The 22,112-nt window shown below is 36.1% G+C and overlaps 3 protein-coding genes across 8 annotated transcripts; 2 read left to right on the top strand and 1 right to left on the bottom strand.

Moving 5' to 3' along the window:
- The first annotated feature begins 218 nt into the window (after positions 1–218).
- On the top strand, positions 219–2,297 carry LOC134817902 (neo-calmodulin-like). Its single transcript, XM_063827272.1, has one exon. The coding sequence runs from the start codon at positions 219–221 to the stop codon at positions 873–875; it is 657 nt and encodes a 218-aa protein (XP_063683342.1). The 3' UTR covers positions 876–2,297.
- LOC134817903 (neo-calmodulin-like) lies at positions 2,297–3,037 on the top strand. The gene has a single exon (XM_063827273.1). It carries the CDS (start codon positions 2,381–2,383, stop codon positions 3,035–3,037), a length of 657 nt encoding a protein of 218 aa, XP_063683343.1. The 5' UTR covers positions 2,297–2,380.
- Positions 3,038–3,547: 510 nt separating this feature from the next.
- LOC134818981 (motile sperm domain-containing protein 2-like) lies at positions 3,548–20,781 on the bottom strand. Of its 6 annotated transcripts, none has more exons than XM_063828725.1 (17): positions 20,646–20,781; positions 20,395–20,501; positions 20,058–20,184; positions 19,796–19,881; positions 18,837–18,905; positions 18,390–18,450; positions 18,152–18,190; positions 17,308–17,362; positions 7,986–8,055; positions 7,694–7,713; positions 7,021–7,060; positions 6,715–6,818; positions 6,339–6,538; positions 5,766–5,870; positions 5,045–5,189; positions 4,653–4,721; positions 3,548–4,445 (listed from the first exon to the last, which is right to left on the bottom strand). In XM_063828725.1, the coding sequence occupies exons 1-15, from the start codon at positions 20,713–20,715 to the stop codon at positions 5,113–5,115; spliced, it is 1,230 nt and encodes a 409-aa protein (XP_063684795.1). In that variant the 5' UTR covers positions 20,716–20,781; the 3' UTR covers positions 3,548–4,445; positions 4,653–4,721; positions 5,045–5,112. The 6 variants fall into 6 exon arrangements, with proteins under 6 accessions (XP_063684795.1, XP_063684798.1, XP_063684799.1 ...); XM_063828728.1 differs by having other exon boundaries at positions 6,715–6,800; XM_063828729.1 differs by having other exon boundaries at positions 6,715–6,797.
- Positions 20,782–22,112: the final 1,331 nt, after the last annotated feature.

Below are 22,112 nucleotides of genomic sequence, written 5' to 3'. Positions count from 1 at the left end.
GTATAATGATCATTTGCCGGCTGTGTGTCACCATTTGCTTTCTGATTTATAGAAATAAATGCACTTAGGTTCGAAATTGTCAGTAATGGAGTTTTCATCAGTTTTGCCTGCTTTGCAAGTATGTACAATTTTTCATTAGGTCCACATTAATATTTTGTCCAGTTTTGATATCACGCTTCTGATCTTTTTTATTATATCTCACAACTTCCTGTACAGTGATGAATTACGAGGCAATCTTCAAAGCATTCGACAAGGACCGAGATGGGTTTCTATGTGGCAAGGAGCTGGGCAAGTGTATGAAAAAAGCACTGGGAGGCAAATACAATAAAGATGATCTCAAGTTCATTATCTCATGTGCAGATAAGGACCTAAACGGGAGAATGGATGCAGAAGAGTTCCGTGTAGCAGTTACAGTACTGAAGAAAGTAAAGTTGGCGGAGCTTAAAGAGCTGCGAGATGTGTTCACTGGGTTTGACCTGGATGGAAACGGGACAATATGTAGTAGTGAATTTGAGAAGTGCATGGAGAGACTGGGACAAGCTCTGTCGCCTGAAGAGTGTAAAGAGATGATAAATCATGCTGATAAGGATGGAGACGACCTTATTAGCTACCTCGAGTTTGCTCTAATGGTGAAGGAGGCAGAGGAAAAGCATGAAATGATGGGCGACGAGGAGTCACTAAAGGAAGCGTTTAAGATGTTTGATGAGAACGGTGACGGTCACATTGACAAGGAAGAGTTGAAACAGGTTCTAGCCACCATGAACCCCGACCAAAAGCACAGTGATAAGGAGTTGGAGGACATGTTTAAACTGGCTGATCTGAATGGAGATGGGAAGATCACGTTTGAGGAGTTCAAGGCACTCATCAACATTTGAGGGCAGTTTTACAATGACTTTACAATCTCGTGTTATTTTAACCCAACAACTATTGGATTGTCAACAGCAACTGACTATAGATTGCTTGATCATGTTAACAAGTTTGGATTCAATTTCACGGATGATGCGGTTTTAATTTCTTCGAAATGTGACTCCAGGCAAAGCGCCTGGTTAGTCCTTACCAATGGACAAGTGTCAATATTCGAGGTTCAACAGGACCAGACCCAGCCTTCAGTGTGACCTACCACAACTCAACAAGTCTTTAATAACCCCTTACCGATCCATGGAGTTGATGTTATTTGTGGATTATTTATAGCTTTGAATTTGTAACAGTCTGGTCACTTTAGCTGTAGACAAATTGACTGTAGATATTCCTTTCAAAATTACCTTGTGTCTTTATTGTTGAAAAAGTGCACAAAATAACACATTTTTAAACGATTTTTCAATATTTCATATCAGCAACATAATATAATCCTATAACACATTTCAAGCTTATAGCTATACATGACATGCTGATCGACAAATAAAAGTTTAGTAAGTCACAATAATTTGTCAAAAATGTCAGCCTGAATTACAAATTAGGACAGTAACACCACATTCCACAGTTAATTCTACAGGCAGATCAGGCGTCAGGCACCGAATGAGTTTAGTTGTGTTGTGGCTGTGCTGTACTGTACAGTTCATGTTACGTAGCGGCCAAATTGTATCATTGATTCGAGCTGAAAATTAGTTTCACGCGGATCAAATTAACCAAAAGCCAAGTCATTAACAACAAGCTACGAAGATAATATAATATTTTTCATGTTCAGTCTACCAAATTAAAAGCTAATCCAGCGACAAAAGCTTGAACAATGATAAAATTGGTTTCATTAAACGGTACACAGGGTGGACCGGAAAGGGGATTATTAAATTCAGAGCCGCCCATGTATTATTTTACTATTGCATGGTATTGCTTCTAATTTGATCTCACATTGGTCATGTCAAACTCAAGTTCGACGATCGTCGACATGGACCTGTTTCAGTGATCAGTAGCTTGATTGACGATGTCAACCCTTCGCAGAGCAACGATCTCGTCAGTAGAATGAGCAAGAATGATAGTTCGATCCGATGCGATCTTCAGTTTTTTGTTTTGAGTATTGACCAATTTTAGGCATTTAAATCAAAGACAAAACAGATTGGACAATATTCATAAATTAAAGAAAATCAGAGTTTACACTTTTCTTTTTGTGCCATCTCCGTGACGGAATGATTTAGTTTGGTATCATCATTAGTTTACCGGCTCTCTGCCACCATTTTGCTCTTATCTCTGATTTGCTCTAATATCTCTGATTTATGGAAATAAATGCACTGCGCTTAGGTTCGTAATTTTCAGTAATGGAGTAATTTTCACAAGTTTTGACTGCTTTGCAAGTATGGAACATTTTTCAGTAGGTTCACTTAAATATATTTCCAGTCTTGATATCACACTTTTTATCTTTTCTCATCTCGCAAATTCCTGTACAGTGATGAATTACGAGGCAATCTTCAAAGCATTCGACAAGGACCGAGATGGGTTTCTATGTGGCAAGGAGCTGGGCAAGTGTATGAAAAAAGCACTGGGAGGCAGATACAACAAAGATGATCTCAAGTTCATTATCTCATGTGCAGATAAGGACCTAAATGGGAGAATGGATGCAGAAGAGTTCCGTGTAGCAGTTACAGTACTGAAGAAAGTAAAGTTGGCGGAGCTTAAAGAGCTGCGGGAAGTGTTCACTAGGTTTGACCTGGATGGAAACGGGACGATATGTAGTAGTGAATTTGAGAAGTGCATGGAGAAACTGGGACAAGCTCTGTCGCCTGAAGAGTGTAAAGAGATGATAAATGACGCTGATAAAGATGGAGACGGCCTAATTAGCTACCTTGAGTTTGCTCTAATGGTGAAGGAGGCAGAGGAAAGGCACGAAATGATGGGCGACGAGGAGTCACTAAAGGAAGCGTTTAAAATGTTCGATGAGAACGGTGACGGTCACATTGACAAGGAAGAGCTGAAACAGGTGTTAGCCACCGTGAACCCCGACCAAACGCTCAGTGATAAGGAGTTAGAGGACATGTTTAAACTGGCTGATCTAAATGGAGATGGGAAGATCACGTTCGATGAATTCCAGATACTCATCAACGCATGAGTTTGAGGACATTTTTACAATAACTTTACAACCTCGTGTTATTGCGACACTACAACTATTGGATTGTCAACTGACAACAGATTTGCTTGATGGATTGGTGTCAATTTGATGGGGCCTTTCAGTTGAACAAGACCCCAGACCCCTTCAGTGTGACCTACCGCAAGTATTTGGTAACCCCCTTAGCTGTAACACTCCATGGATGGGTAAGGGCCGCCTTACCCATCGATGGAGTTGATGTTATTTGTGTCCGATGAAAATTTACACCTTTGAAGTTGTCAAGATTTGGTTTGTGGTTAATTTTGCTGTAGAAAAATTGACTGTATTTATCCCTTTTAAAATTCTCTTGTATTTTTATTGTTGAAAAAGTTGGCACAAAGAAACCAATTTTTTAAACGATTTTTCATTTCATATCAGCAACATATAATCCAATAACACATTTCAAGTTTATACATTGACGAGAAACTAACCACCATACATAAACACAGCTTGGTTACAATTTATCTTAAATCATTTTTGAAAAACTTATCACGGTCGAAAACGATACTTATTAAACTGTCACGTAAACGCTAAAACTTAAACATAATCATTATTAAAAACGTTGCACTTTTAGTAGTTGCGGTAGTGAAATCCCAACGATCAAATGTTTTTATTCGATTCAAGCACGTGGATCAATAACGGCAACATGTTTCAACAAACTAGCGACTTGAAGTGGGGAGGTAATACAAGTGACGTAATACAAGTTACTGAATATGACACGTGACCCTGACATACAGAATGCAGATCAACAAATCACTGTCATCATTGTCAAGGAAACTTCAAATACTTCCCCGTCCATAATCCAGGCTTTTGTAAAATCTACATTTAGCTCAATCCTAGACAACATCTCAGGCATTTGAATAGGGCAACAATAATCTAACCTAAAATTCAAAATCAAGTGAGTCATAATAATTTCTCAAAAATTCCAACCTGAAATAGGACAAACCTACAAGTTAATCCTGGAATGAGAATACGCCGCGACCCTATATCAGTCCCCAAATAGGCGTTAATTCAAATTACACAGTTAACGAATAATTTAATAGCCAAAATGCAAATCAAATGCTAAACATAGACAGAGACTCTTCTCATAAAATGGAATCTTTTATCATCGAACACAGCATGATAGCGATAAAAACCGTACGGTTTAAAATTGGGTTTTAATAGTTTCGGGTTTAAAGTTCAGTCGGTCGAGTCCTGTATAGTAAGCCGGTCACAAACCAATTAATTAACTAATTAACTAATTATTGAATCACAACTCCTGATTGGGTACGGATTGTACAGCAGGCTCATCTGTAGCTATAGACTCTTGTAATAGGTTGTATTCTTGGTATAGCAGGTACGAAATGTAAACTAACGACACCGCTAGAAATATCTGAAATATATGATTGGTAAAATATCTGAAATATGCAAGTTTAGTTGTTAAATGTAGTTTACTAACACAAATTATAGCATTTAAAATGTGCATTAGAAGATTATCATATAATATGTTGTTAGTGTAAGACTGAGAACATAGGAATTGAGATAACAAATTTGAATAATCATTAAAATCAGCAAACAATTTACATTTCTTAAAACTGACCTGAATGATAACAAGTGTGTTTCTTGTCTGGCGATGAGTGGCCTCTGCCTTCTGCTCTAACGATTTTAACTGAAAATTAATTATTATTAAATACAATTTCTAAACAAGGGATGGTTAAGAAAACATTGAACGAAATTTAAACACTATTGCTTCACATTTAGCTAGTTCTTCTGATTGTATCCTCACAGCATTGCATTAGTGATTAGACTCAATTAGTCTTTAATACCGAAATAGCGGTAATCAATACACCTTTATTTCTTTTATCTCGGTGTCACTAATATCATAAGTTGCCCCCTGCTTAGCCGATTCAAAATTTGTATTTTGAAAAAATCCATTAAAATCAATTAAAATATCTTAAAAACGCAATTTAAACATGCACTTGATTCCCGTACCTTGTTTTCGATTGCAAGTAGCCTATCTGCAACGTTGGGTGGTTGAGCAATGTGCATGGAGTTGCTCATCAGATGATCAACTTTCTCTTCGATGGGACTCCATTCATCACTACCTTACATCGTAGTCTGTGTTCGGTTACCTTGCCTGGATTTGGTGATTGCTTTAGTTTTTTGGCTGTTAAATTGTAACTGACTTGCCACTTCCAATGCGATTAACTTTTATTTAAGGAGCTTCTCTGCTTACAAAAATATCTTGACAATGTTTATGATTATCACATTAACATCAATTATGATCTATTAATATGGCAATCAATAATCATATCAAAATCAAGTATAATCTATCAAGTTTCCTGGAAGCCTTGTAAATGTTGCACCAATCTTTCCTCAAAAGTTATTTGGATGCATTGTGCACTGTGCAGCAATGCTAAGTTGTAATTATGGGCAATCAAAACTGATAATATGAAGACAGATAAGATAAGAATATGTAAGATAACAAATTTCAACTTAAACGAAATCCACAAAATGAATACATTCCATGAACAGTGAACACAACCGTAAGTACATTATAAAGATTAAACGTGCGGTACAGATTTCAATTATCTCTTTACTGTATGTCTAATTAGAAAATTAGAAGCAGGGACTAAGTAGAGATTGGAGACCAATGAGACCGCAGCAAGATCCAGATCAGAGATAACAAACATGTTCGAAAAAGTATGCTCACCTTGTTCAACAGATCTCCAGTACTCGGTGATATCACCTTTAAAAGGTGATGTTATTTCAGTACACTGAACGAGGAATCTATCCCTGCTGGCTGTAACAGCACTTCCTGAAAATAATAAACTAACAAATCTTGAACAAATTATAACAATCAATTTCAGTAAGAACCAGAAAGTATAAAACACCCCTAAACGACTTAATTGGATGTGACCAGCGCGGGGTGTTTCTCTCAATGTTCAGAGCACAGACGAGCTCTTCAAAATGAATGTAATTATTCCGCTTAAATTGCTTTATCGGAACTAGGTACGTGATTAGCGTACAAGCACTGCGAGCACTGAGCAGTGCACAGAACACTAATGAGCAACAATTATAGACGTCACAGTTACAATAGATTATACATTCTCTCACTGTCCTTAGTATTGCGGAATTTAGTGGAAGACTAGAGAATCGCTTAGATTATTCTAGGCAAGCCACACTCATTATTTGACGCTGGCTGTTCAGCAGCTTGAATACTGAACTTTTTACGGGGTTATCCCAGATTCATAGATTAACACCAATATATATATACATTTCTTACCAGGGGTAAGCTGAACTGAGACTTCACATTCCTGGCCCGGTTCAATGATTCCGACTGTTGGTTTCACTCTGTAGTGTTCTGGGGCTGTGGTTTTCACCTTGTATGCAACTTGAACTTCACGATTGTTTACCATTTTAATTGCCTGTGGCAGTGACTCGGCGTTCGATTGTTGAACACTAAATGTCAGAGTGTCGTGTGGCCTGAAATAAAGTTTGATGGTTTATTTCATGATAAGATAAGACTCGATTACGAAAACGATCAAAATCCGAACTTCGACAATGCCCCCAATGACTATATCTTCAAAATTGTTGAAAATCGACATAATTACTGATCAGAACCTACTCTGATATAAATGGAGTCACCCGAAACTACTCACGTGACTTGAAGAGGGGACATATTCTTGTCGGGAGAGGTCTTGCTATCTGAGCTTGTAGTACTTTGTGTACGGCGGGGTGACGTCTGCTGAGTAAACGTCACTTGCTGGTTTAGATTTCAATCAGCACGTGATCAAGCAAGTTAAGAAGCAGGCTAAATAAAACTACATATCATTTACACGCTAACAATTACGATAGAAAATACAATTAAGCTAGCTGAGTAGGGGTAAGACGCATGTGACACGTCACAACAACATTAATTTGTGCGTGTCAGTCGTGAGTTGTCGATTTAACACCACTAATCATACCTTTTTGTCAACTAAGCTTTGGAACTCATTCTCCATAACACTGCAAAAGAAACAACACGTTAGGAAGGGTGAAAATGTGTAAAATGAGTGCCGATCATGACTGTTCAGAAATGATCTGATAAAATTATGCCAAAATTCAAAATAAGAGCTGCGCGCGAAAGACGCGCAAAAAAACACTGAGCACTGTAAAAAGCCATTGCGTCACAGTACAGTCATCGCGCGTTACGCAAAGTATGAACACTCGTCAAAAAGTGGACATAATGCGATGTTATGTCACAAAACCAAGAATTTTAGAATCGCGTATGGGAAAGCCTTATTTGGGAATGAAGCGTTCGACCAATATGCGAATCGGGATTTTGTCTCACTTGGTGATGACAACCGTCTGAAGATGCTCCGACGCTGCCAAAATGAATAGATTTACCCAAAATGACAATCTTTAAAGCCAAATTCCTCAGAAACGCCCTCATAAATAAATCAAAACTTCAATACTCTTTGGCCACGTACATCATGCAGGAATGTTATAGTGGGGCAAATTTTCTGCGTTTGAAAGGTGATTTTACCAACATAATAATATCATCTGTCTGCATCGTAAAAATTCCCCATCTATTTTTAACTAATTTCGTTAATATCATCACAATAATACGTCATCAGCCGAACAGGAAGTTGCACTTACTTTGTAGCAGCCACCTCGTTCTGTAATATAAACCGATATGAGATAAGGGCTTCAAATGAAATTTGAAACCGAAAATATTTTGACTTTCACAACTAGAAGTTAAAACATCTGTTCAAACAGTCGGCTTTATCAAATATATTATCTCTTATGCATGCGGCTTCCCGGAAACAAGAATCCATATATATGTTTTATTCTGATAAAAAACTCTTAGAATAAGTCAAAATGTTCAAAGTAAGAATGTTCATATATTTTGGTTATGATGATTATGTTAAATATGTTGATTTTTACTTACAGTTCCTCCTAGAGATATGGGCAGTTGATCTTTCTCAACATACTCTAACACGTCTGACTTGTTTACGAACCTAAACAAGATCGGTTAGAATAATTAACAAAATAATTATTAAATTTAGGTTTGACACCACAGGTGTTATAGGACAGTTCCCGCATTCAGCAGGTCTCCTATCAAAGCTGGCTGATTAAAAGCTACCATTTTTCATTTTATTCTCCAGAAATATTTCTGATATACCTAATCAAATTGACAGGTACGGTCAACTGAATAAATACAAATATGGATTGGAAACCATAATATTCAACAACTTCTCTACAAAAAGGGAATTTGTAATTTGTATTTTGTTTGTTTTTAAGGCTTAAATGATATCTTTCTACGACGGACATGGTCGTATCTAAACGATTGGCATTTGGCACTCGAGTTAAGTCGGCAAAGCTTTGGTAAAATTATAACCATTTAGTAACCAAGATAATGAAATAAATTCATTTCCAAAGAGTAAATTAATGTGAAATGTAACAATTAAGTCCATAAAACAGACACACTCGAAATGATCAATACAATAACAGATAATGGTGTATTTACGCACACTCCTCTTTAAAACTATGCTACAACAGCTGGTCTTCTGACTGAGACAGACTGATCATGTTGGAAACAAACAAAGTGAACATAATTAATACCCGCGTGATATTGAGTGTACTGCGACCTTTACATATTATTATCAAGTTAGCCCCTTGGGGCTCTCTCCCTGTGTAGTGTGTAGCTACCACTTATCTCACACTAGTAATACTATTAACACTATAAGTGTACTTTTACAAGCCCCCAGCTGACAGTTAATAAAAGCTACTGTATCTAAATATTATCTACTAGATATTACCTACATTATAACAAACCATATCTCGTACTGTTCACAGACTCCCCTACCAAACAGACACGCGATAATTGCAGCGTGGCAGACGTACACTACTCATCATGCACTGACACACTGCCAATTAGTGGTGAACAAAAGGGTGACTCAATCATGTTCACCTAAACTCCAAGCGCAGGTGCATGTAATAATACTGGTGGTGTATGTGCACAAACCCTGTACCGGCCTCTTGTGTGTTAATGATATTACACAGCGCACAAACAATGTGTAATATCATTTCCTGTGATACACTGACTACGAGACGGCTGGTCATTTGTCTTAATAATACGGGCAATCAACTGATTTGAATCAAGTGTACTGTCGGTGGTGGATATGTTTATTATAACCACTGACCAAGTTTAGACTAACTTCTTGTTAGACTGACTGTCGTTATGACGTCATCTCATATTTACTGTGTTATCTCAAATGAGAGTCGAGACTCTTTGTAATACACAGTTTAAGATTTAACAGCCATTCAGAAACAAGCGGCTTACCAAAGTCATGTATAATGTATATGATAGGTCAAGTAAGCTGAAATAATCTGCAAATACCAGTCAATACCTTTATAGTTTATACTTTATAGAAGTATTTACTTTAACCTTTTACCAAACTAGTCACTAGTTTGAAGAGGCCGATATTTGTTAAAGTCAAAGCCAAGATTGTTGTTAACATCTGGTTAACTGTCCGGTGTCGGCTCATGGTTCAAATATTAGTAAATATCAGGAGATAGTATGTCCTTATTTTGTAAAGGAATGAAATACAAGCTAAATTCAATCTAGAACATTCTGACAGTCATATTTCATCCTCAGTTCTCATTACATTTTCCTCTTAACATATCTTACTCAGCGCTGGTGAACACATGATAACACATAAAAGTCATACACAGAAATAATAACCGCTTGTTTTTCTAATATTTTCCAATATGCTAGAGTGCTATATTCTATTAGAAAATAAAACCGCGTCTCGATTCTACAACTGATATCTGGATATTATCCGGTTGGAAGAGACAAGGACAAGTGAAACAAGGAAGTTAGGAGTAAGGGCAAATTTTCGGCGTCAACGCCATCTTCAGGCTAAAATTGTTATAAATGTTAGTATATAATAAATGCTTCTATACTAGTTAAAATGCTAAATTAAAATTACACACACTGAATACAGGTTACATCAAATGGTATTATACATTACATTGAAAATAGTGATGTACACACGTTTTACACTCTGTCCAAGTACATAATATCTACTGAACAGCAGGGTCGTGTGCTATTTGTTTAAATTTGTCTTTGAATATGTTGTAAAAGCAATCCCTTAAGCTTCTCGCACTCTTCTTTGTTATTGATACTAGGTTTAAATAAATTAATGTAGTAAGCTTCTGTCACTTTACGTTTAATGGTGCTATATAAGTTAATTTCTAAAATATCGAAGGAAATATCTGGTTCTATGTTATCGTGAAACTCTGAATAATGAAAGCCGTCAGGATTTCACCCCATTCCTCGACACCCAGATAAAGATCGACGAACAGGGAACACTACACCACAAATTCTACAGAAAGAAGCATAAAAAGAATATCACACTGCACGCCAACAGCCACCACAATGAGGGAACTAAAGTAGCAACCATCAAGAACTTCTACAAAACGGCTGCTTTTTGCTCATCAACACCAGAGTATAAAGAAGAGTCCATGAAGATAGTAGACAACTTGTTGGTCAACAACGGTTACCAAGACCCACGACGTATAAACAAAACAGGACGACTTCACCCTCTCTCACCTACAACACGTCATAACCCTTCATCATCAAACATACAAGATACCGACCACGTAACATGCACTCTACCATTCATCAACGAGCCATTTTCCAAAGAAGTCACTCAATTTGCCCTCTCACACAACTTACCGGTCAAATTCATATTCACACCAGGTAAGAAACTCTCAGAGATCTTATGTTCATCACGACCACACGACAAACCACACTGCACCATACCAAACTGTATCATATGTCCACTCATCACAACAAATCACGACTGCAAACCAAAATGTGTCATATACAAAGTTACGTGTAAATTATGTCAAGAGCTATATATAGGGGAAACGAGTAGAACAGCACACGATAGATTTTCAGAGCATCGAAGAGCAGTCAACAGGCCTTTAACCTATCCTGATAATGCGTTGGCTGCTCATTATTCAGAGTTTCACGATAACATAGAACCAGATATTTCCTTCGATATTTTAGAAATTAACTTATATAGCACCATTAAACGTAAAGTGACAGAAGCTTACTACATTAATTTATTTAAACCTAGTATCAATAACAAAGAAGAGTGCGAGAAGCTTAAGGGATTTCTTTTACAACATATTCAAAGACAAATTTAAACAAATAGCACACGACCCTGCTGTTCAGTAGATATTATGTACTTGGACAGAGTGTAAAACGTGTGTACATCACTATTTTCAATGTAATGTATAATATAATTTGATGTAACCTGTATTCAGTGTGTGTAATTTTAATTTAGCATTTTAACTAGTATAGAAGCATTTATTATATACTAACATTTATAACAATTTTAGCCTGAAGATGGCGTTGACGCCGAAAATTTGCCCTTACTCCTAACTTCCTTGTTTCACTTGTCCTTGTCTCTTCCAACCGGATAATATCCAGATATCAGTATTTCAATCATGAGACTAATAAACAGCGAACTACTCCGTTATTCGATTCTACAACGTTTAATCATATCAGAAACATCTAATAACTCAGTACTAGAAAATAACATAGATCAAGCTAACAAGTAAATGAATAAATAACTATTATGACACGACTCAGCCCTCACTGCTGCAACATCTCAATCTCATGAATACTAAATGTAATTGCTATGTAAGCAGATCCATATAAGCAGGGAGAGTGTGCTGGTTTGAAAGGCTCAAACTACTTACTAGATTATCCACAGCACACAGTCACATTACACACTGAGTATTATTATAGATTTCGGGCCTCTTACGGTTTATTCAACGGTTGTTCGACTGCTTGAGCTTGTACTAGTAGCTTTACTAATATTCCACTGACTGACCAACAATGTGTCATTTTTTAGAATGCAACGATTCAATAAGATGAAGGTAACTTTGGAGGGATCCTTTGAATAAGCACTTAAGACCTTCAAATAAATTTAAAGACCTTAAAGCTCGAAAGTCTTTATCACGTTACAGATATGGGCTTATTGGGCATTTAGTACCCCATGCTCTCCAACACCTCCCTACCTCGACTACTTTATCCATTATAACTTATCATGTACATTCAACTTAACCAAGGTTTTTGTGCACGTGGACAGAGGAGAACGCGCAACACTCTCAAATGTTTTGGAGCTGTAATGTTACAGTAGGTTACAGTGAGGTGCAGCTGTAGAACATACACTTAGTGATTTAAAGGGTAATGTGCGGCCCAATAAGAAGCAAGTATACCCGTAGTTAAAAGGAGCGTGTCTATAAGGAAGTGTATACACGTGTTATAGTTACACACTACAGGTAATAACACACTTTATACAGGTAATTCCTACACCGCTTAACTGATTTAACTGAGCTTCAGGGCTAGTTAGCCAGATGAATCTTAAATAGATCGTTTTAATTTTCGAACGATTTAAAATTCTAGAAATCCGTTTTACCTACTGTATCTCCATATACAGTAGTAACTGATATAGTTATATTATTTTATTCAATTACATTGATATACTTCAAGACACATTCCAACGTATCACGTGACAGTACGAAGAGCACCCACTCTCTCATAATGATTAAATTATGACTGAACCAGAGAACTGGCTACCTACCCGTCTTCCTAAATACCATTTAATTTACATTATACACCAATTAGACGTGGGAGTAGCAGATTAGTTGATCATGTGAAGTGTGTACCGCGCTTATTATACACACGCACGTGCTAATTACATAATTACACACGCATATCTACACTCGCTGCTCGTATAGAGCTGATTATACCCTAGACAGCATAACAGAGAGTCCAGAATAATAATTAGTGAGCTAAGCTCGCAGTAAGAGAGAGTACTGATCTTCTGTAGTTATGATAGAGTAGCTACCAGGAAATACGATGCTCCAGGGCGTATATATTCTATATTATATACATACTAAGTTTACATACAATTGTTAAATGAGCAGTAATAGCGGGAGGAAGACCGCCCAGTCGTCCAGTGGGGTTGAGCCAGATGCTAAAGTGGATCATTCGAGACCATGGCTAAACGTGGGGGTAAACGCACGGCTACCACGGCTCTCCGAGGAGCTGTAATTGTATAGCTAGGATCTTTTAATGAGTTGTAATTGTGTAGTTCAGAATAATTTCTCGGAGTCAGAGTCTTATTAGTAGGGTCAATGTCCAAAATTGGTATTTATAAAGACAGGAGATGTAGAGTGTATTATATGTGGTGATGGTTAATAATGTGTACTAATTGTTAACTTCTACAAAGATGGTGTAGATTATTATGTTTGTTCAGTTGACAATGGTTGGTCGGATTGAACTTTAAAGCAAATCATGAGACTGATAAACAGCGAACTACTCCATCATTTGATATTCTTTAAAGCAAGGCACAATGTAATGCATTATTATGTAGCGCGCTTAATGTGGTGAAATATGATCCTTTTATTAGACTTAATATTGTGATCTACATCTTTAGTATAAAGTTATAGATCAGAAGTTACTTTAGATTGTTCTAGATTGTACGAGAGAATGTGGTCAAAGTTCACAGCTTTGGACGGTTGGTGTCGTGGGAAAGGAATGTGGGTTGTTCAACCCTTGATCGGATATTGAACGGTAAATGTAATCTGCTGCCTGCAGACGTTTAGTAGTGAGTTAATGGACGATTTGCAGCCGTTTCATTATTATTGCCTGGTTATAAGCCGATCATTAATCATTCTTGCAATTAAAATAATTATAATCCGGCTAATGGCTGGTGAGTGTCTGGATTTTACACCTCCACATTTCATCTCATGACGTGTAATTAACCATCAATTTTAAACATAAACTTCGCTCTAACTCTACAAACGATCACCCACGCCATATTTACAACGACGAGGGTAAAATATCAACTAGTGGAAAATGAAAATGCCGTTCCATTGGCCGTGGTTAATTCATAATAGCCAGTGGCTGGTCCATGTATACCCTAATGCTATGCGAGGTAAATAATCTTTGTGTGGTAAGTGGACTATCAAGTATCAACTTTATTGTTCACCAGAGATAATACGTAACAAATTCAAACTATCAACGCAACGTTTGATTACTGTTTTATGCAAGTTGTTCTTACCTTTCTAAATGAACGACTAACAAAATATGTAATCATATCAAGACAAACTTTTCGTATCACTTATATGTTTTAAATAATCCCCCTCTCCAGGTATCAAGACAATTCCACAGAGTTTAGTTCTGCAATAACAAATTCTGGAGAAGAAAACAAGTGCTAAGGTTTACTAAGCCAATCAAATTATAGTCAATAGACAATAACTTACTTACAAATAGATGGACAATATGAGTATATGACTGATACTAAACAATATGATTGATAACGCACAAGGGGCCTTGTCTAGCTGGTTACAAGGTTCTGCACTATTACATTGTGCAGGACCATCTGCAGTAATTTAGTATTATTATTATATGTTTAACGTTAGTATCATTATTGTCTGTCCCTAACACAGACAACAATCGAGTAAGCAAGCAGACCTTTTAATACTATGTATTATAAAGAGTAAAGACATTAATAAAGGCACTAAAGTAATGTCACAGATCAAGGATCAAGGAATGATGATATTGATAATACGAACAGAGATAACAGAGCCAAAGTCAGTTACTTCCTGCCTTATCACTGATAAAGTGTGAGAATTGACGGCACAAGTAGGTCTGCTATAAAACATCCTGCCAGATCTATCAAAAGGAAATTATACGAACTAATTTTGCCTAAATAACAGGACTGGAAACAAGTAAAAAACAGTATTACATACATATTACTACAAATACATATAATATGTACAATGTACATATATGTATATTAGTTCCCCAGTGCGGGCTTGTAGATCTTTGGTGCAAAATCCACACATATCTGAATGCTCAACAATCTACATCAATGACTTGTTATAACTTACGGTCGGGCTGTCCTATTAGTGCTTTTAAAGTCCTTGTAGTACATATCTTCAATTCCAAACTCAACATTACAACATGTCACGAAAACAAACAACATTTCAACAACATGATAATAACTTAATCTCATCCAATATAACAAATATGATATCAGCGAATGACCTGACGAAGAGAAGGTAGGGCGCGATGTTTCTAAAGTTGGAGATATGAGTGTGCTAAAACAAGCCTCAAATTACCATTTCCTCATTATAATTGGAATAATTGACATATATTTAATGTGATTAGCGTTACCACAACACTACAGACTGCCATTAATCTCCAACACAGTAATTAAGTATAATTACTTATTTGATTCTACAGGAATAACGATAAGTCTATAACTTAATAAATAAGATAAATAAGTAACTTATAACTTAATAAATAAGATAAATAAGTTTATAACTTAATAAATAAGATAAATAAGTTTATAATTTAATAAATAAGATAAATTAGTCTATAATTTATTAAATAAGATAAATAAATCTATAAAATATTGTGACTGTAGCTCTTATACTAAGGAATCCAATTCTACTTAACTCCTTTGTAGACCATCTCCAGTTCAAAATAAACAATTTCTATAATTGTCCATTCAATTATTATCATATGGGTCAGAAAGCTGTAAGAACAACTTTACTCAGATGAGATCATATATTGCTGAACTGAAAGAAAAGAGCTACTATGCTGCGGGGGCGGTTCACTGTTTTGATTCTATAAAGCCTAACGAAACTCACGAAATAACCTATAAGTTGTAAAACATTAATATAATATCTCCTCCCTAAGCCTCATAAGCACTAATAACACTGTGCTTTAGTTTGATATTGTTATGGAGATCTATCTAGTATCGACCTCTGTACAATAGACAGGCCGATATATTATTTGTACATATTATATCCAATCTAGTGCAGTTTTTTCATATTCATAAACAATTTGTGACCAGGCTACGACTGGCCTATTGTGAAGATGAAAGGCAGGCTTTTTGTGGAGGTTACTTGGAGACAGCACGTCAGAGTATACCAACCCATCATTAGACTATATTCGGTCAACAGACTTGGATAAAATTTACAATTTATCTTCAAGATTGTGGGAGTGATTTAGAAAGCACCGGTTTTATACGTCAAATTTTGAAAACCTTTCGTTAGTTTGTGCTTTATAACACAAAATGGTATCAAATTACTTTAAAAGTAAAAGCATACTACATTTTATTGGCAATGTCTAAATTGTGACATTCTTTAGTATCAAGACAATCAAAGATTAAAAAAGATTGACAGCTTTATAGGGCACAATGTCACCTTAAATGATTGATTCGATATTTAATCTAAATATTAAATCTCAGAATTGTACCGCCCACCACCCAACAACTACTAAAAAGTGACCAACAACTAAAACGCAGACACAACAAAGTAACGAATTGAGGAAGAAAATAACTCTTTAATTTACTAGCTCACCCGCTCGACGCGTTAGTAAAACGAACCTGTCGCCATGGTAACCACCCAACGTGGCAACACGACTTCCTGGTCACGTGACGAGGAGCTGTGAAGGTTACCATGGAAACAAAGGTGTGGGTGGTCACGTGGGGTGGTCAAGTGATACTCATAAAGTTCCTTTTAAAGGAGATAATTGTGAGATAATTAGTCATGAGTACATTGCGGAGTAGGTACTAGGTGAGCAGCGGGATGGTTGATGCTAATTTTAGAATTCATTAGATCTCATCATGTGAACCTCAATAGTAATATCAGTATTATATAATCTAGTAGAAGAGGACTTTAATTACGCACTTTGAGTAGAATAAGGGACATTAGAAGTATGTTCTAAATTCTAATAGGATGGAACAACATGATATGTTACAAGGAATGCTAGGTCACTAAGCCTAGGTGTAAATGAAACTAACAATAACTGCAGAGCGAGCAGATCAATAATTGGAATAACTGTAAGAACAGTGAATTGCATATCAGCTGACCAATTAGAAATGTAATTAGAAATGTAAAGCTGATCTATACGGATAATTACTGTAGAAAGATTTTTCACGCGCCAGGAACATAATGATTTTGAACACAATTAGCTATAAAGAGTATAATGACTACCTTCTTCTTCTTGAAGAAGAATGACTACCATTGGGCATTGGCCATTGGGTCTGACCTCGTAGAGACCGCGGCAAAACCGACAAAGGAACCAGCCGGTAAAAATCTAATTCATATTTGTCGAGGTAACTATATACATCAATTAATAAATTAATTGCAAGAGACGATATGTTACTCACTTGATTGCGTCTCTTGAATCTTCATCCAACATGTTTTTTATTATAGTCCATGCAGCTGAAAGAAATATCTAGACTTAGAGTGATTAATAATTCAGCAAATTAATTTCATAGCAAACTTTTTCGCTCACGCATCTTTCCCTAGGTATTGGAAATATATCAAGTATAGTGTCAAGATTTGGTATATTGACTATATCAAATTAATGAATGAACAATAAATTGATCTAGAAAAAACAAAAAAAATCTAAATTTTACAACAAAGGTCTATCCAAGGTCACACTGTAAACATAATAATTTAAGAAGAGTGACAAAATTTCTGAATAAAGTTAAATGCTAAGTAATATCAGTAGTAACAGCTGATAAGCTGATACCAGTTATCATACATTGTTAGTGATGTCATTTTTGTGCACGTAGTCAGTATTTTGTGTCAGAATTAGTAACTACTACTAATACTAGGTCGGAACTAAGTCCGACGCCAGATAACCCCCCGCATCAGGGTTCGCAGTTCCTCTTTAGAGTTTGTCCCAACTTCCTTCAGTAACATAGACAAATAGCTTTGTCTCGGTCGGCCTTGCTGTGCTTTACCATGCATAGGTTCCCATAAGACTAAATCACTGGCCAGTAGCTCAGGATGTCTGATGCAGTGTCCCGCCAATTTTAACTCCCCACTTCGTAACTTGTTAGACAGCCTTGGTAGGCTACCACACACATTGCGTGTCCTCAACACAATTAGATGCGGAATTATTTATATCCGTCACTGGAAGTATGTGCGTGTGTTTTGTCCTTTGTCAGTCAGTACAGCTACTTTGTCAGTCAATACAGCTACTTTCTCATGTTACAACCATACCTGATAGCAGTCGGGGCATCTCAAACACTAGCAAGTTATCTGAAAACAGATTAGAGTCAAGTTTTATAATTTATGAATAATAATATATTATATGGCCATAATATGGTCATTTGTAACTTTATATTGTGAAAATACTCTGCATAATTTTCCGGAGAAATGAGGCAATATTTTCAGAAATGGGTAAACATGAATAGTACACGATTCTTAATCATAAAACCGATCTGAAACGCAATCTTACCAAGAATATCAGGATAGTATTCGGTGAGAAGGGAGATCAGATACTTTATAAAATCATAATCCTGCAAATAGTAATGTAGTGTCAAAAAACAGATAAAATTGCTCGTCTTATTTTACAATAATAATCTAATAAGAGTGGTGAACAAACAAAACGAGGTGGTTTAGCGATCGTGAGGTTTCACAAAAACATTAAACGAGGCTAACCACTTGAACCAGATCCATTTATTCGAAAATATTTTAAATATGTACATATGAACATAATATGAACATAATATGAACGTAATATGAACATAATGATTTTCCGGCTGCGGCAAGTCAGTACACTCGAAATGATTACCGTGAGTTTTAAATACAACAAGTACATGATGATGAATGTAAGTGTGTGGTCTGAATTGCTCTTACTAATTATCCACATAATTAACTCTTGAGATTTTAAGAGTATACTCACAATATTGCTTAATCCACAGCCGCTCATGTTAAAGAGCATGATGACTTTTTTATAATCCTTTGCTCCTTCCTGCAATGTAAATGAGTATGAGACCACAATTTGAGATTAGCCTTCGAGAGATCAAACCATTTGCAAAACTTCTTACCGTAATTCTTGAATAATCACACATGTAACATAATGATGGAAATTGGAAAATTGTCTCACAGTTATAAAAATGTCTGCCAGCACAGGAAAATGTTAGCGATTCTTTCCCAGAGATTGAGGGATATGCATTGTGCAGGTTCAGCGATAGGTACAGCAATCATGCTCAATTAAATAAGTTGCAAACATTTAGAGGCAAAACTACGCACGGTTTTAAATCACTTATTTAAACTATTTAACAAAATCTTACTCCTAGTTTAAAAAAATAGATTTATATTTTTATTGTTGAATAGTACATGAAAAAGAGAGACTACAGAAGGTATTGGAATTTTCAATTACAGTTATTGATGAAAACATACCCTTCGGTCTAACAACAAAGGCATAAGCTTTTTCATTTCAGCATTAACAGTGGTATTATTCTTCTTGTGTCTTCGGATATCCCAGATTACTAAAGTATACAGCAGTATTTTTATTCAGCATTCTTGAGTTCAAGTATACAGGGTGACCCAGAATATACCGCATGTAAGCACTTCATTGCAAGGCAAAGGGCTGCCTGATTAAACAGGTGTATTCCAAAACCATTATGACAGTGTAGGATCAACTCAGATCTACTCAGATCTATTTTAATCAATATGAAGTTAACTCTGAGCCACCCTGTACTATTTCCACTAAGCTAACTTTGCTCGCAAATGAACATTGCACAGCTAAAACAAGATACGCTATTTCAAACTTTTGAATAAGAAAAAATAGCATAGCATTTTAAGATAGACCACTGTAAAAGGTAGAGCACAGCTGCATATGTTCAGCTTGTGTCGTACCCTATTTTCTAAGAGATATGCTATGTATTTCTTTAAATCTGGTAGTTTTTCTGATTCCTTCTTGTGGTATTGCAGTTGTAATACCACTGAGTTGAAGTAGGTTCAGAGAGTATTATAAAGGTGTTCTCAGCAAGTAAGTATTATGCAAATTGTAGAGACAATTTTAAAGATTTTAAGTTCAGTCATAACTTATGGTTTAAGTCATATATATAATATGGTTTAAATTTGAATGTCAGAGTTTAAAAAGTAAAAGTTTACTTACACAAAGGTTCGCCATGTTTGCCATATCCCTTAAAATACAGGTACGGATCAGTGAGTAAATCTGGGCTGAATGATTCTTTATTGATATCGTTTACACCAAAACTTTTTCTCCATTTCAGGCTTTCTGTCTGAAATAGTTCAACGATAAGTTTGTAGAACACAGCTAAAAATAAGAACTCAGTTATTTCGAAACCTTATGATTAGTAGGTAATTTGGAAACTTGTTATTTAGGATACATGGTTTACTCAAGACTGAACAACGTAGACAGGATGTGAAAAATGTTCTTGTAATCTTTAAATATATTATTGATAATTGGCTTGATTCCACTGACCACTCACCATCATGTTAAAAGCCTTCTCAAGATTAAAACGGCAGTTTTTCAAGTAAGCAAGTACAGCTCTGTCATCATTCCGAATCTTTGACACATCTCTACTATCAAATGGTTCTGCGAATTGAATATGTTGAGAGATTTGAAACCGATCATTGAAGTTGTAAACACTTGACATAAGTTGCAAATAATTTTATACATTTCACAGTAATTATTAACACACAGCTTGCTGAAAAATTACAAATATGAAAAACATTATACCTAAATTTTGCTGAAGAAAGGCTGTCCTAAGTTGAACGATGAGGGACTCCTCGTCAACCTGATCTTCCATAATAGCGGTTCTTTAATTTATAATATAAGATCTCATTTCATTTCTGCGAATAAATCATCCTGAAATATATAACCAGTCAGTTCAACATCACCTTTCAAAATTTGCATAATTGTTGAATTTTCTGAAAATTGGCTTTTTGATGTTTTCTGAATGAGGAAAACAAAAACTACTTGATGAATTCTACCTCATCGAAAATTATAGATTAGAGATCTGATCAAGTTAGATAATATGTTCAGTGCTTTAATTGACTTTTGGTTTCATTGCTTCAATATTGAGGGTATAGTTAGAACCCTCAATCACGGTTTTCTGATCATTCAGCTGAGACCTGAGTCAACTGAGGAGACATTACACAGGTGTGTAATTTCGCATAGATCCAACGGAATACTAAGCTAACTCCCTACTGGTTACTCCCTAGACTTAGTGTCTGGTGGCACCTTTTTCTCAGGCGGTTGCTCTGAGCAGAAGGTCTGGGTATTTATTATTTATCACCAATCGACCAATACAATCGATCAATTTATGTAGTATCCAAAATTTGTTAGCATTAAATGTTGGTGACTAAGAAGTGTTATTCCTCGATCTGCTAGTCAATGTTTAATTTAGTTTATAATAGTTAATAGTTAATAGTACTATGTTTACAGTATGCACTGAAGGGGTATCCTACTAGGAAGTTTCTTGAATTTTTAACAGGTACCCCTCCTCATTTAACCCTCAATTAAGTTTCCTATCATTTGGCTGAGTCAACCGAGGAGATCACATTGGATCCTTAGCTTCTCCCTAGACTAGGTGACACTGGGATTCGAACCCTGAACCTTCTGCGCAGAAGGCTGATGCTCTAACCACTAGGCCACCTAGCTCCTAAGTTTTGGGTTCTGGGTTGTAATGGAACCTATTTAGGTCTGGAAAAGTTTTGCTCCTTCCCAACTCTGAAATAAAAACTAAATCTTAAAGTTATAGCTAAGTTATCTCAAGATGTTTGTTCAATTAAAAGGTATGAAACATCTTAGTTGCCATGCACTCAGTTCATTATATAAAGAAGGTTAACTTTGGCGAAGGCTTCAGTGAAATGTGCTTTATTGCATCTGATCTATTTTGGGACCTGTGTGGCGTCTATAATTTAGCAGTTTTGCTAGTATCGTAGTTAAGTTTTTCCAAATTGTCCCACATTTAAACGACGAATTAGTGCCCCCCTAAGATGGTGCCCCCGGCCCCCCGCACAACAGGGTCGGCGGGGCCCTTCGTAACGCCACTGCTTTCGTTTCATTGAAAACTTTTCGTTTCATTGAAGCGGCGAAGTCCTCCAAGTATGAAGTATGTTTATACATGTATGTTATGATTTGATTTGATTTGAAACTTTTACAAATAGTACATATACAATACATTATTAAGAAACTGTTTAC

This window comes from Bolinopsis microptera, chromosome 7, assembly GCF_026151205.1.
Source record: "Bolinopsis microptera isolate Bmic1 chromosome 7, MBARI_Bmic_1.0, whole genome shotgun sequence".
Lineage (NCBI taxonomy): Eukaryota > Metazoa > Ctenophora > Tentaculata > Lobata > Bolinopsidae > Bolinopsis > Bolinopsis microptera.
Note: the sequence above shows the minus strand (reverse complement) of the source record. Positions and strands in the feature narration are given on the sequence as shown.

Excerpts from the sequence above, each read along its gene's own strand:
- LOC134818981 (XM_063828724.1), bottom strand. The coding sequence starts at position 20,715 with ATGGAAGATCAGGTTGACGAGGAGTCCCTCATCGTTCAACTTAGGACA. Across the intron at positions 18,191-18,389 it reads ATACTATCCTGATATTCTTG|ATAACTTGCTAGTGTTTGAG; the intron begins GTAAGATTGCGT and ends ATCTGTTTTCAG. Across the intron at positions 6,539-6,714 it reads ATGTCCCCTCTTCAAGTCAC|GCCACACGACACTCTGACAT; the intron begins GTGAGTAGTTTC and ends ACTTTATTTCAG.
- LOC134817902 (XM_063827272.1), top strand. The coding sequence starts at position 219 with ATGAATTACGAGGCAATCTTCAAAGCATTCGACAAGGACCGAGATGGG.
- LOC134817903 (XM_063827273.1), top strand. The coding sequence starts at position 2,381 with ATGAATTACGAGGCAATCTTCAAAGCATTCGACAAGGACCGAGATGGG.